Raw genomic sequence first — 14,130 nt, 5'->3', positions numbered from 1 at the left:
TGAGGTGAATTTAAAAAGTTCACCCCAGGGGTGAACCTAAGTATTGTTCATTACTAAATTAGTTAGATGTTTAGTGTATCTGGACACAAGATTTACATGTGTTTTTACATTAATTATCGAACTAATATTTTAACGTTAGAAGATGCAAATCACACGAAAGAGGCATTACCAAAGCCAACAAGGCTTTTATTTTATTTAAAGCCATAGTTATTACTTATTTGAATACAAAATACTCATATCCACTAGAGCTACTTAGCTACCCACACAATGTTATCAAGAGGGAAGAAGTGACAAACCGGTGCGGACCTTGGCTCTATCTTCAACACCTTAAAAGCCACGTGATCAGCGTTCCACATCGACGTGTCCATGTGGCAAACAACAGGTCCCACAACTCGTTGTATCCCATCCTCACTCATCAGATTAACCTCAAAGACTTTTGTTCCACTTTTATGACCATGGCAATAGTAAACTACATAAGGGTATGGCATTCTATGACACCCCAAGACCTTAATCCCATGTAACGCCTTAGGAGCCTCGGCAAATGTGTAGTTTAGCAAAGCATAGCTTATTGTGTTTTGGTCCGGCACCGTTACTTTAGTCGTCATGACCTTGATATCAGCATTAGACGCTATTGTTTTCTTGGCAAGATCAAGCATTGACTCCAAAGAAATACCACAAAACTTGTACTCTCCTTCAATACCCTTGAAATCACAACGTTGCAAAGTCTCCTTCATGGCTTTCCCTTGAGGAGAGTCTTTGGAGATAGAGAAGTGGTTGAGAAGGAAGTCAAGCTTAGACTCACTGAAAGGGATCAGATCAGCTTCTTGTCTTGTGAGAAATGGAGGAAGTTTTCGAAGATCGTTTTTGTCGAAGTAAATGGGCAACTTGGTTCCTAATTTTAGGTCATCGATTTTGAAAAACATGTACATAGTAGGATCCTCGAATACACCATCTTTAAACAAATGGCTGATATTTTGACCTTCTTGATCATTGTTTGATATCAGCTTTCTTGACGTGTGTGCCTCCACAACCCACTAACACAAAACCATTTCAAGGTATTTAGAGACGAAAACTTCAAAAGAAAAATACTGAAATTTTTACTTTCAATTAAAATTCAAAAATCATCTTCTAGAATTTTCAAGAAAAAGGTGGTTTACAATATTTCTAATACTAATATGTTTCCCAGAATGTATATATATATACTAAGATTATTATACTATATCTAGATTATTTTTTTTCCAATTGAGCAAACAAAAAGTTCTTAAAACAATATAAGAGCCATGAAAAAACTTATTGCGAATGATCTGATATGTTGCAAGATTTGTCATTGTGTAGAATTTATATACTGTTATCCGGTTAAGCAGCCCAGGAATAATTCTTTCGAAAAAGGCTTTTTTTTTTATAAAACACACATACTCATAGAGAGGTGCATAAACATACCAGAGAGAGGAGGAGGAAGAGGAGGGCGGGGAAGGTGACAGAGAATCGCAGAGAAGCCATAGTTTATTTTTCTTTGCAGAGAGTAATGAGTTCTACTTTATGCCAATGAAGTATGCACACACCCAGTTCTCTCTCTATATATAATGATCATTCTACTTTTTTATAATAATCAATCTACTTAATTATGTTTATACTGACTTATTAGTTTATACCTATACATTAATTAGACTTTTAACGTTTTAATTTTATTTTAAATAGTGATAAAAACAAACCAATTTCAAAAATTAAAATAATAATGAGAAATATAATTTCAATTAGAATCCAAGCTATTAATTATACATACAAGTTCTTATATTAAAAATAAAAATTTAAAAGTTCTGAATAATAATGAAAATATTTATAAGGTGTAGCCAAAACTAAGTTTTCATCTTTTGTACAAAATAATAATTGCATTTTCGTTCTCTGATGCATTGATCCATTCATTTTTTGTTCTCACCTGTTCCACAATATGGGGATTAATATACGAAACTTGAATCGATGAAAAAAGAGTATTTTCCACAATCTAACCCGACTAAAGAAACTACCTATGAAAAAAAAAGAAAAAGTAGAATGTTGATAAAATTGAAAATATGTCAATGAAATATTTCAAGAATACCTCAAGAACGAGGTTGTTAATTTCGTTGAGGCAACACCATAGATTCAGTAATACCATATACATATTTATCTGTAAATAAATTTGTCTATGGATCCATAGAAGGTTACTTTGTCCATCTATGAATGAAAATAATTAGAAGAAAACATGTAATATTTTGTGTGTGTTTATCCCCTAGACTATATTTGCGAAGTGATTTTGCCACATGTCGTCTCCACAATCAATTTCACAAAAAATGATGACATGGTTACTAAAATTGATGACATGGCTTATAGTTAAATATGACATGGACAATAAGATTTATTGCTGATATATATTTTTGGTAAACTTTATAAAATATGGCAATAATTCATACATTACATTTAATGCCGATTTATATTTTTGGTAAACTTTTTTAAATATGGTAATAACTCATAAATCATCCCTAGAATAAATATATTCAAATATGAATTATAAATTTCGAAATTTTATTTAATTTTACTTTTATAATTATAAAATTTTTATTACTAAAAATTTCAAACTACATCTATTAAAAAAGTAAATAAAATTTTAATCGTAATATCATTAGTTTCTTTAGATATCTAATTTTTTAAAAATATTGTTTAGTTTTAATCTCTATAATATTATTTGAGAAGTCAGTTTTTTTATGTGTCGCGGTCGCGTTAATTCTTATGATGGTTAATTACAATAGTACTCTTAGTGAATCAAATATATCTATTTGTCATTATTAAAAAGAAACAAATTCCTTTTTATTTGGGTTTCTTTCTCTAAATAACCTATATAATGAAAAAAAATTGTAAATTTTAAAAACGAAAAATATCTTTTATATATAATGCGATTCATTAAAAGGAAACTTAACAAAATAATTTTGATTTTAGAGTAAATAAATAATTATCCCTTTAAAAGATAATCTTAAACAACATAATATATATTTTAATATAATATAATTATTTTATTTTAATTAATCTATTTCTCAAATTTGTTACAAAAAAATAAATAACATAACACAAGATATTTTAATGAATAAAAATGCATTTTTTATTTTCTAATTAAGTATCCTTTTATATTTTTCCAAATCAAATATATAATAAAGAAAGTATTTAGAAAATTTATAATGAAAACATTTTTATATGTGATGTAATTTTATAAAAAAAAAGTTCAGAAAATAATCTTGACTTTATAAGTTTATAAGTTATTTTTATGCAACTTCGTACCGATCATGACTTTACTTTCTAATTTTTTTTTGCAAATTAACATATACCAAATTATAAACTCATCGAGAACTTCGACGACTAGTAATCTTAAGAATTCGTAGGTAAAATTTGCGACAGATTTCTTCTGTCAAAATTTCGTCGAAAAAAATATATAGATTTTAACAAAAGACATTTTTTCAGAAATTTCTGAGATTCCCGAAAATTTCTTTGAATTTTATTCCTTTGTTTCTCGTTGGAAATTGTGTATTTTCTTGTAATGAATAAACTACATGCATCATCGGAGTTGTCGAATGTTTAGTGATATAAAATTGTGATATTAATGAAGAACGGAACTACATGCATGGTAGAGGAGTCAAATGATACTTTGGAAATCATAAAACATAGTTACTCTGAATCGGTAATCTCAAAGGAGAGAAATTAGACCAGTGCATGCATTACTTTGACTGATTTGCACTCACTTGCTGACTTGCTACATGTCGTTCGAAAAGGTCTTTCTTTAACACGAGGTAAATTTACGAGGACATTTTGTTTACAAGAATTAATACTAAGTACTCCCTCCATTTCAAATTATATGTCGTTCTAGAGCAAAATTTTTTTTCAAAATAAGTGTCGTTTTCGGTTTTCAATGCAAAATTTATTGAAAATATTTTCTATTCTATTTTCATATTGGTTGATGTGCATTAGTAATAATATTTTTATTTTGGAAATATGTAAAATTAAATGTTTTCTTAATCTGTGTGCAAAAACTTAGAACGACAAATAATATGATACGGAGGGATTAGTATTTTTCTCTGACTCCAAATCGATAATCTAAAAAAAAAAAGACATTAACCCCAATGCATGCGTTCCTTTGACTGATTCCCACTCACTTGATGACTTGCTCACTTTTACTCCGTGTCTTATTTGAGAAGGTCTTACTTTTAAACACAAGGTAAATTTACGAGGACATTTTGTTTACCAGACTTAAATTTTCTTTTTGAGAAAACCAAGAGAGTTTTGGTATAAAATCTTTTCAATATATTTCACTGTTTTCCAAAACTGATTAATTTAGGAAAATTTTCGAAAAATACATCTATATGAGATTTTAATTTGAAAACTACAAAAAATAATAATAATTTGAAACTACATAACTTTATAGTATTTTTGAAAGCAACATTTTTATATGTAAATTGATTAATCTATCCAGTCTGAATATTAAAAAATAACTTTAACTTTTTCATTATAATTAGTTAATTATATTATATATTTTAATATAAAATAAAGAAACAGAGCCTTTATCATCTTTGTCTTATGAATTCCTTATTGTTCAGTTTTTTCAAATCTATCATTTACACATTAGAAAGGTCATTTACATATTCTTAATACTTATAAGAAAGTATTAAGTGTTCCTCTTCGAACTGTAATTGTTGATCCCTTCATGAGAATTGAGAAGAATAGACAAAAATCCTTCTCAAAGCGGCCACCAAATTTATATAAACATAAAAAAATATTTAAACATAAAAAATTAGGTTAGTATTTATAAATGTATACAGTACAGAGTTGACCTCACAAGTTACAATGTAGTAATATTAATTTAAAGTATTTTCAAATAATAACAAAGGATGCTAGAAACGAGAAGGACGAGTCTATAACTTTCCTCCTAAAAGGCTCTCTCTCTCTCTCCCTCTCTCTATATATAAACTTAACGCCCAAGAATTTATCCACAGATCCAGAAAATCCCCAAACAAATCATAACTCAAAAGTTAAAAGACATGAAGCAACAACATTTCTTGGTCGCCTTCTTCCTCGTCCTGTTAAGCTTCCTCCTGGTAAAGCTTCTATGTACTATAACCTAACTAATTAAGATCTGATTTATATATACATGTATATGTAAAAACCAATTTTATATATTTTTGGTACAGTTTGTGAATCTGAGTGAAGGAAGACCAAGAGTTGCAGAGGAATATTGGAAGAACGTGATGAAGAATGAGCCATTACCTGAACCAATCAAAGATGCTCTTAACAATCCATTTAGGGCAGGGAACGAGAGGTTCGCCAAGAACTTCAACACCAAATCTGTCGTCATCATTTACCACAATCCTAATGTATAAGTGATTAAATCAATGTATCGGGTTATACATGCACGTCTATGTGTGTGTTATTTAAGCAAATAAGATAATAACATCTGTTTGAGTTGTTATAGACTTATTCTACAATATATTCACCAGTGAAGAAACGTTAACCCTAGCCTAGATATAGTACTAACACTAAAAAAATGATTCCCTTTTACCATAACCAAAAGATTACTGCACTAAGCATATAATCTTTTTTTTTGGACAACAACACTAAGCATATAATCAAAATAATGTAAAATGTAATCGACAATTTCTGATTTTATTTTCTGGACAAGAGTTTTAAAATCCATGAAAAAGTTAAAGCGCATGAATTACACTCCTAATGAGACAAAAATACATAGGTTACAATGTAATACAAAACAACGGTTACTAATTCTTTCTGAATCAAGTAAAGAAGAACACAAACGGGAAAGAAGACAAAATGCAATCAATAAGGGACAGAATGTGGTGGTGATTTCAACTAAAACTCAGAAACAAGAATTGAATAAGAAGAAATTGAAGAATCGTTACAACTGTATCCAAAGACAAAATGATATTTGTTTATTTTAATTGAATTGTTTCTCTTATATAATTGAATATAAAAAGGGAATTAAAAATTCATAAAGAAAAAGTAAGCAAATTGTGTTAATGTGAGGTTCGAACCTTTTACTGGGAATGGTTAGTCATTATACTAAAGAGTTTAATCAAATTGATGCCCCAAAAAAATATGTAATATTTTGTAAAAATATATGTAATATTTTGTAAAGGGTGGACATGTCTTTAATCAGGACAGACCATGCATTTCACATTGGGAATAAGAGACCTAAGGGATTACAACATAGCAATGGTAGCGAAACAGAGTTGGAGATTATTGCAACATCCCAAACTCCTCTTAAACAGAGTTTTGAAAGTTAATTAATACTACCCTAAGACGAGCATTCTGCAAGCAAGTTCACAAACCAGTTTGAGCCACACATAGAGAGCATTTTGGAAGGTAAGAAACTATTTTCTAAAGGTCTAAAATGGCTAATAGGAGAGGGTAAGTAAACGCAAATGTGGACTGACAATTGGCTTCCAACCTTCTAAAGGATTTGGATCTCATATAATGCCACTTTTACAAGTTTTTGATTTTATAAATCCAGAAACTAACACTTGGAATGAGCAAAAACTTTCTTCTGTTGTATGTAGATGGTGAGAATCTCAGGTTCAACAAGTTAATATTCACCCATCAGTAACAGGAACTAAAGATCGAATCATATGGTGTCACATCAAAGATGGGAAATACTCAGTCAAATCAGGTTATAGTCTCTTTAGAGACTTGCAAGAATCTCGGGCTACACATATAAATACAAGCTATAATAGTTTGCTTGATAAGGAGACTTGTTACAATCTATGGAAATGTTTGAGTAATAGATTAGCCTTTTGATGTCAAAGAAAAAAACAATGTACTGAAACTGAAAGTCCCTCCTAAGATTAAACATTTTTTGGTAGATAATGCCTCCTTGTTTTCAGATAATCTTACCAAAAGAGGTATAAAGATTGATGCAACCTGCCAAATATGTGACAACCATCACGAAACTGTAAATCATCTCCTCTTCCATTGTAGAGTCGGCAGGTAAATATGAAACATGGGGCCTATATATTCACAACGCAGCACCAAATCATATTAGCCATGACGAGATCAGAGACAATGTTGAATCCATGTTGTGCATCACCAAAAGCCAAAGAGAGGATGTAAGTTATTTCCCATTCATTGGTTGGAGAATTTGGAAGATGAGAAACAATCTCATATTTCAAGGAAAAAGATGGTCAAATAAATCTTTTGTGGATTTTAATGTTTGGAAAGACGCAATGCTTAAGGAGGACGAACAAGTCGGAAATAGAGAGATATCTATAAAGCCAAATGATAATCCATCTGTCAATGTAAAAACAAATACTTCCTCAGATGTAATCCAGCAAACTAATAGCTTCTGTTGTTTTGTAGATGACTCAAGGACATCCTCGTTTTAGAAAGCAGGGATTGGATGAGAGCTCTCTACAACAGAGACTGCAAACTCCTTGTACAAGGAAGGACTGCAATCGATCCTATAAACTCAGTATTAGAGACAGAAGCTGAAGCACTACGCATGGCTGTAGTACAGATGAAGAGAATGGGTTTCACAAGGTAATATTCTGTGGAGACTCCTCAATGTTTGTACAATTGCCTATCTAACAGGAAGAAAAAAAGGGCTGAACACAAAGATCAACTCATGCATCACCAGACATACATTGATAACATTCTGAACCTTGTTGATTGATGTACCCCAACGTGAGATGACATAACTGATAATCTAGCAAAAAAGGGGTAGAGTGGAAAACTCACTATGTAATATTATGGAACGTTTGACTGTACTATCATATGTAATGAAATAATTTAAAATGTTGACAAAAATGAAGTTGCAGAGTAACGAAAGTACGAGACCATTGAGTCTTTTCATAAATGTGATAGACGACAACAACAACGGTAAACAACGTTATGGGTTTATTTTTTTATTTTCAATAATTTACCACAGAACAACAGCTTTACAAGAAGGTAAAAAACCTCGGAGAATGGGATAAACTGGGTGGTCAGAGAGCAAAGGCAAAAGAATCCTTTTAGCATTCACATCCTGCTGACCTCTGTGGATTGCTGGTTCCGACATCGATTGTGTCCGGCAAGTACCTAAGACCAATCATCAAAACAATCAACACAAGTTGTAAGAAACAATCAACTGATCCATCAAAGCACTGAAACTTACATTTCATCCTCTTCTCCACTCTTCATTGCATTCTTGGTAATACACATGAATGCGTCTTCAACATTGGTGCCTTCTTTAGCAGAAGTTTCATAGTATGGGATGTTTCCTTTTGAAGCACACCAAGCTCGAGCCTTCTTCTCTGAAACCACACGGCTGTTTCCACCATCTACATCGATTTTGTTACCGATGACAACAAAGGGGAAGTTCTCCGGATCAGATGGACTCGCCTGCAAAAAATCACAATAAACCACGCATTAGTTGCATTGAGTAAAGACAATGGAGTATGAATCTGTGTATACACACACACATACATACCTGAATCAGAAACTCTTCCCTCCAGTTATTGAGATCCTCAAATGATTTGGCGGAGTTGACATCATAGACAAGTACACAGCAATCAGCACCGCGATAAAAAGCTACCCCAAGGCTCTGGAACCTTTCTTGACCAGCCGTGTCCCATATCTGTTAGAAATTCAAGAAATTAGCTATTCTGGTCAAACAAAGAAAGTAGCATACAGAGTAAGTACTTGGATATCAATTCTTAATCTAGGACAGATACTGTTAACCCTTGCTGTGTGTGTCTTACTCATTAAAGATTCGCATTAGAGACCACTATGAACCATTCCACTATTGGAATGACGCACAAAAACGCCATGAAACATTATAAGACGAAACTACTGAGGACTTAAGTCTCCTTCAAAAAGTTAAAGTAGAGATTCACCAAACAAAGAGCACAGTACATACGCTAATGGGGGATCAATTCTTAATCAAGGGTCAACCCTTTTGTGTGTTTCCCTATGTCTGATCATGCCAAAGAAAGGTCTTTAAGAATCACATTAAAAACCAATATGAGTATGACCAAAAAGATCAATCATAAAGTAATCAACTTTATTCTGCCACTTAGGAGTCACACTCATACTAATGGTCAGAAAGTGCAATCAAGTCCAAGAAAAAATAAAGAAAGAAAGTAGTTAGCTTATAAAAAGAAAAGAAAATAGTTTGCTTATAAAAAGAAAAAAAACCTGTAAAGTGAAAAGGCGGTCTTCAAAGTGTACTTCCTTAGTCAAGAAATCGGCACCAATGGTCGCCTTGTACTGGTTGCTAAACTTCTTATTAACATATCTGAAAACGTGGTGTTAAAGTGAAACAAGAACACAAAACTAATCTATATACTGTATAACTCAGGAGAAAAGAACAGAGTCCATGGCATAACCAATAGTCGCTTCCACTTTAAAAAAAAAACAACTTAGGATACTGATTCATCAAAGAGGTCTTCCCCACCCTGCAAAAACCACAATTATTAACTTAAAATGAATTGAATCACCAAAGACAATAAACCCTATCTGCTGAGATCTGATTCTATACTTCCCCATGAGACCTAAGTATTTCTTTGATTACAAGTTTACAACTTTACAAGTTCAATTCCAAGAAGCTACATAACAGACATAAACCAAAGATCTGAGAGACAAGCCCGATTCAGATCGAATCCAATTAAATTATTACAATTATTACTCATCGAAAATACTAAAGAAGCAGATAAAGAGAGAGAGAGTTGACGGACCCGCTATCGCCGAGGATGATGACTTTGAGGAGAGTTCTTCTACGGGAAGTCATCGAACCTCGGACTAGAGATGAAATCAACGATTCACGGATGGATCTCGGCTATCTCTCTCTCTCCCCCTAAGTAAAGTCGGTGTTTTGTTTTCTTCTTCCCTTCTCTTCTCGCTTGTAAAGCTGTTGCTGCTCTGTCTTTTTTTTATAGTACAAAAAAAAGTGATAAATTTTTGTCGTATTTAATAACTTTTTAATTTGGGGTTTTTAGTTTAACTTTACAGTTTTGGGCTCTTAGAAAATATTAAATACATAGGTAGCTAAAGAAACATAGAGTAACGCTCTATTATGGGCCACTCAAAAAGCCTTTTTGGTATCTTGAAGAGGACAGCTTGTATACTAATGCAAGTGTTATGAATTTAAAACTTTCAACACTACGTAAATCAGACAATCTTGGATTATTAGGTTTTTGTGGGTATTCATCGAACAGAATCTTTTTAATTTCATGTATGGAGTTAGTTGAGAAAAAGAACTTCCAACATTACCTTCAGACTACTAATGTTCTTTATTACCATTATAGATGAATGACAATATAACCAAAGTGGAATCGATCTCTATAGTTTTTTTTGTTAATTATCTTCTGATTTAGTGATACGAAATCATTGCTTAAAAAAAATAGTGATATCAAACCAAGATTATTGTCTCTTTGGTATAAATTTTTTTTTTCTATTTTTTCTCCTTTTTACCCTTATATTTTTGAAAACTAATGAAATAAATACTTTTGTGAATAAAAAAATATTAAAAATATAAACAATTAATAAAACACTCATATACATAAGCTGGTATTTTTTTCCAAAAAGTTGATAAATAAAAATTTGAAAATATATTCTACTAAAAATAGAATGTGTCTTCTAAGGAAAATGATATAGTAGAAAACGATTTCTAAAATATACATGTTTATATACTTCTTTTAGAACGCACATTCTACTATTTACTAAATCTCTAAATAAGAGGAATGCGCATTCTACTAATCGTAAAGCTATCTACTTTTCGTCCGGATGCATCTTCTACTTTTATTAAGTATTCTAAATTTCGGGGAATCTGTTTTCTACAATGTACTCTTCCGTCTACTAAAAGTAGAAAGTGTGTTCAGGATTTTTGTCATCCTTTTAACTTTTAGAAACCGCATTCTACGGATAAAAGTACATGATTTTTTTTTGCGAAAATTAATGAAAGTTTTAGTTAAGGAAATATTCTAAAAATCTCCTAAAAATATTCTTAACTTCCTAAAACGTTTTATGGTCGATTTTACTTGTGAAAAAATGATTTTGCATTTTTTTCTTCATAAATCTATGATATCTCCATAGTTTATCTTGTGATTTTCACAAACTCTTGTTCTATTTTTTTTTTAAGTTCAATAAAACTAAAAAGTTTACAAACGTTTTAAGCTTTTTATAAAAAAAGATTTTGTAAAGGTTTTTATAAAGTTTATTTAAAGTTTTTTACTAAAAACTTTTTGTAAAGTTTTATTTTTATTTTCATAATGTTTAAATTTTTTACTTTTATTAAACTTTTATTAAAAAAAATTAAAAAGTTTTATTTTTATTAAAAAGTTTGATAAAATTAAAAAGTTTACAAACATTTTAAACTTTTTATAAAAATAAAACTTTGTAAAATATTTTGTATAAAGTTTTTATTAAATTTTTTTTGTAAAGTTTTATTTTTATTTTTTATTTTATAAAGTTTACAAATTTTATTTTATTAAAGTTTTATGAAATTTTTTTTAAAGTTTTTATAAAAAATAAAAATTTGTAAAACGTTTTTTTTAAAAAAAATTATTTAATGTTTTTTATCAAAACAGATTTGTAAAAAGTTTTATTTTTTCCCTTTTTAAAACGCTTTTAGTTAATTTTTTTTTAAAAAATCTATTAGTTTAATGTGTTTAATTAGATTAATCAAAGGTTATTTTGGGATTATAAAAAAAAATATACTAAAAGGATAACTAAATGATGGTTTTATACCATATGGACAACTTTGCAATTTTCCCTTGTTTTTCTTACAATGTCAATTTTATTGATGTTTAGTTTCAGTTTACATAATCAGCATGTAATAGAGAAGTTACACAAAAAGGAACATATAAATGATAAATGATACAAGAAAGATGATTCTCTAACATGATGTTCCTTTTCCAATTTGTCTGCCACACCATTTGCTTCACGAAGAATCCATTGCAACTTTACATCTTTCATTCTTGATTGCCACCAATGAATCTCACACGTCCAGTTGTACAAGCCAAAATGTAGTACTCTGTCCCGGATAATATCAATTGCCTTCTTGCAATCACTCTCTATTATCACCTTCTTATAACTCTTATTCCAACAGTATTGAGAATTGCTTGCATTTCACTCTTAAGTGCACTTTAAACTCTCATGCTTGTACTTTGAACTGCTCCAACAAATCTTCCTGCATCATCTCTCAATACCCAATCCGCTCTACTATCTATTGTTGTTCCCAAAAGCAATCCATCTACATTGCATTTGATCCATCCATCAGGTGGTTTTCTCCAAAACTTATGATCTGATCTACTGTAAGGAGAAGTATGCCTCGAAAAATTACTTTCTGGATCTTCCACAACCATATCTTTCCATTCCTTTGCATTGGTTTTTGCCAATTGGATCAAACTCTTCCAGTGCATTTGTTTTTGTTGAAAAATGAGCTGATTTCGACTCTTCCAAAGATGCCATAAAATCCAGAATGGTAACTCCTGTAGGTGAACCATTCGATTAGTACAACAGGAAAAACAAGCTTCAATCCTTTCCTCCAGAGCCGCATTTGAAATATTAATAATAGTGTTTGACATCCTTGATCCCCTCCATATCATCTTCGCATAAGGACATTCAAAGAAAATATGGAGCTCTGTTTCAACATCCTGACAGCAACACTTGCATATTGATTGTTGCATGATATGTCTTATTTGCAGATTTTCTCCAGTAGCAAGTCACCTAGACATGAGTTTCCAAATAAAATGCTTGATCTTTGAAGGCATCCTTGTTTTCCATATTCGGTGTTTGAGATTTGGATCACCAAATGTTGGAATGATATTAAGTGCAGAGAGTAAATGAGTGCTAAGCCAATAACCTGACTTCACAGAGTATAATCCATCTTCGTTGTAATGCCATCCTAATAGTTCAAGCTTTGACTTTCCATTGAGTTTGAGAGTTGCTATGATATTAAAATCCTCATCTTCTACTGCTTCACGTAATTTCTGATAGTCCCAATCAGTCTTACTCATTGATGAAAGTGTTAATCTTGTCATCTTGTGTTAGATGGATTCGTGAGACAGGAGGTCGTGGTGGATGAATAGGAAACCACAGATCAGTCCACATATTGATTAGAGATCCATCGCCCACTATATGTCTTTGGATTTAGATCAGAAAAAGAGGACTATAACGGAGAAATAAAAAAAACTTAGAGAAGGATCAAGAACCCAAACTAAAAAGCCCAATTCCTCTTGAACTTCCCCAAATAACTCTCCGACGGTTCTTTGTACTCCACTTCCAGATCACCGGCAGCAGTAGCAGCTGGGATCTTATCGTCGTCATAAACGTGGAAGCTGCAACGGTCTTGATGAACGGAAGAGTCTCCGTGGCGGTGAGGCCGAAAGTTAGCTTATGAAAACGACGCTGGTACTTGAGTCCATTGATGTAATGGAGGGTCTGTGCAACTTAGTTGTAGAAGATGAGTTGAGAGTGATAGTACCGTATTATATAAACTATAGATAACTGAATATTGTAAAAAATAATTTGATAATATTATACCAAATATTAAGAAAAGATGATGGTACGAACGCAGAGGCAAGATATTATCTCTTTCCTTAACTCAAAATACGTCCCGTAGTGCGACGATTCAATAACGTAATGAGTCACATACTCAAATGAAAAATCAAAGAGAGGAAAAAAAATATGAAGGATTGACTATCTTTTGCTATGTGTTGGTGTATTTGTATCTTTTAGAATGAGAAGAGCAGTGGCTATTATATATTCCACTGCCCAAACCCTACGTTTGCCTTACACCAAGCTTTTAACGTATGGTATTCAATGTGGAGACTGAGAATTTTATCATTAAAACATGGACGTGCATTTAGGGAGATGTTACAAAAATTAACTTTGCATTCATTCCATATCTCACGTTAACAATTTCATTATAAAAGATCTATTATTTTATTTTATTGATCCATTTACCAAATTTCATGTTTGAAATTTATGTATAGTCCACCTTTTCTTATACAATCAAAGTTTTAGACTTTAATGTATTTTCTCCACTTAAAAAAAAGAATTTCACCTCATATTTCTAATATAGATATTTTACAAATATTTCCATATTACAATTTCATTTCACATTCA

The 14,130-nt window shown here is 31.3% G+C and overlaps 3 protein-coding genes across 3 annotated transcripts; 1 reads left to right on the top strand and 2 right to left on the bottom strand.

Annotated features, from left to right (window-relative positions):
* Positions 1-248: 248 nt before the first annotated feature.
* On the bottom strand, positions 249-1,515 carry LOC108818803 (BURP domain-containing protein BNM2A-like). Its single transcript, XM_018591736.2, has 2 exons — positions 1,441-1,515; positions 249-1,034 (listed from the first exon to the last, which is right to left on the bottom strand). Exons 1-2 carry the CDS (start codon positions 1,498-1,500, stop codon positions 249-251), a joined length of 846 nt encoding a protein of 281 aa, XP_018447238.2. The 5' UTR covers positions 1,501-1,515.
* Positions 1,516-4,938: 3,423 nt separating this feature from the next.
* LOC130498370 (uncharacterized) lies at positions 4,939-5,493 on the top strand. Its single transcript, XM_056991692.1, has 2 exons — positions 4,939-5,114; positions 5,208-5,493. The coding sequence occupies exons 1-2, from the start codon at positions 5,058-5,060 to the stop codon at positions 5,394-5,396; spliced, it is 246 nt and encodes an 81-aa protein (XP_056847672.1). The 5' UTR covers positions 4,939-5,057; the 3' UTR covers positions 5,397-5,493.
* Positions 5,494-7,843: 2,350 nt separating this feature from the next.
* LOC108830775 (ras-related protein RABG3e) lies at positions 7,844-9,939 on the bottom strand. The gene is made up of 6 exons (XM_018604359.2): positions 9,738-9,939; positions 9,432-9,458; positions 9,199-9,298; positions 8,492-8,638; positions 8,177-8,403; positions 7,844-8,100 (listed from the first exon to the last, which is right to left on the bottom strand). The coding sequence occupies exons 1-6, from the start codon at positions 9,788-9,790 to the stop codon at positions 8,034-8,036; spliced, it is 621 nt and encodes a 206-aa protein (XP_018459861.1). The 5' UTR covers positions 9,791-9,939; the 3' UTR covers positions 7,844-8,033.
* Positions 9,940-14,130: the final 4,191 nt, after the last annotated feature.

This window comes from Raphanus sativus, chromosome 8 (genome assembly GCF_000801105.2).
Source record: "Raphanus sativus cultivar WK10039 chromosome 8, ASM80110v3, whole genome shotgun sequence".
NCBI classification, from domain to species: Eukaryota; Viridiplantae; Streptophyta; class Magnoliopsida; order Brassicales; family Brassicaceae; genus Raphanus; species Raphanus sativus.
Note: the sequence above shows the minus strand (reverse complement) of the source record. Positions and strands in the feature narration are given on the sequence as shown.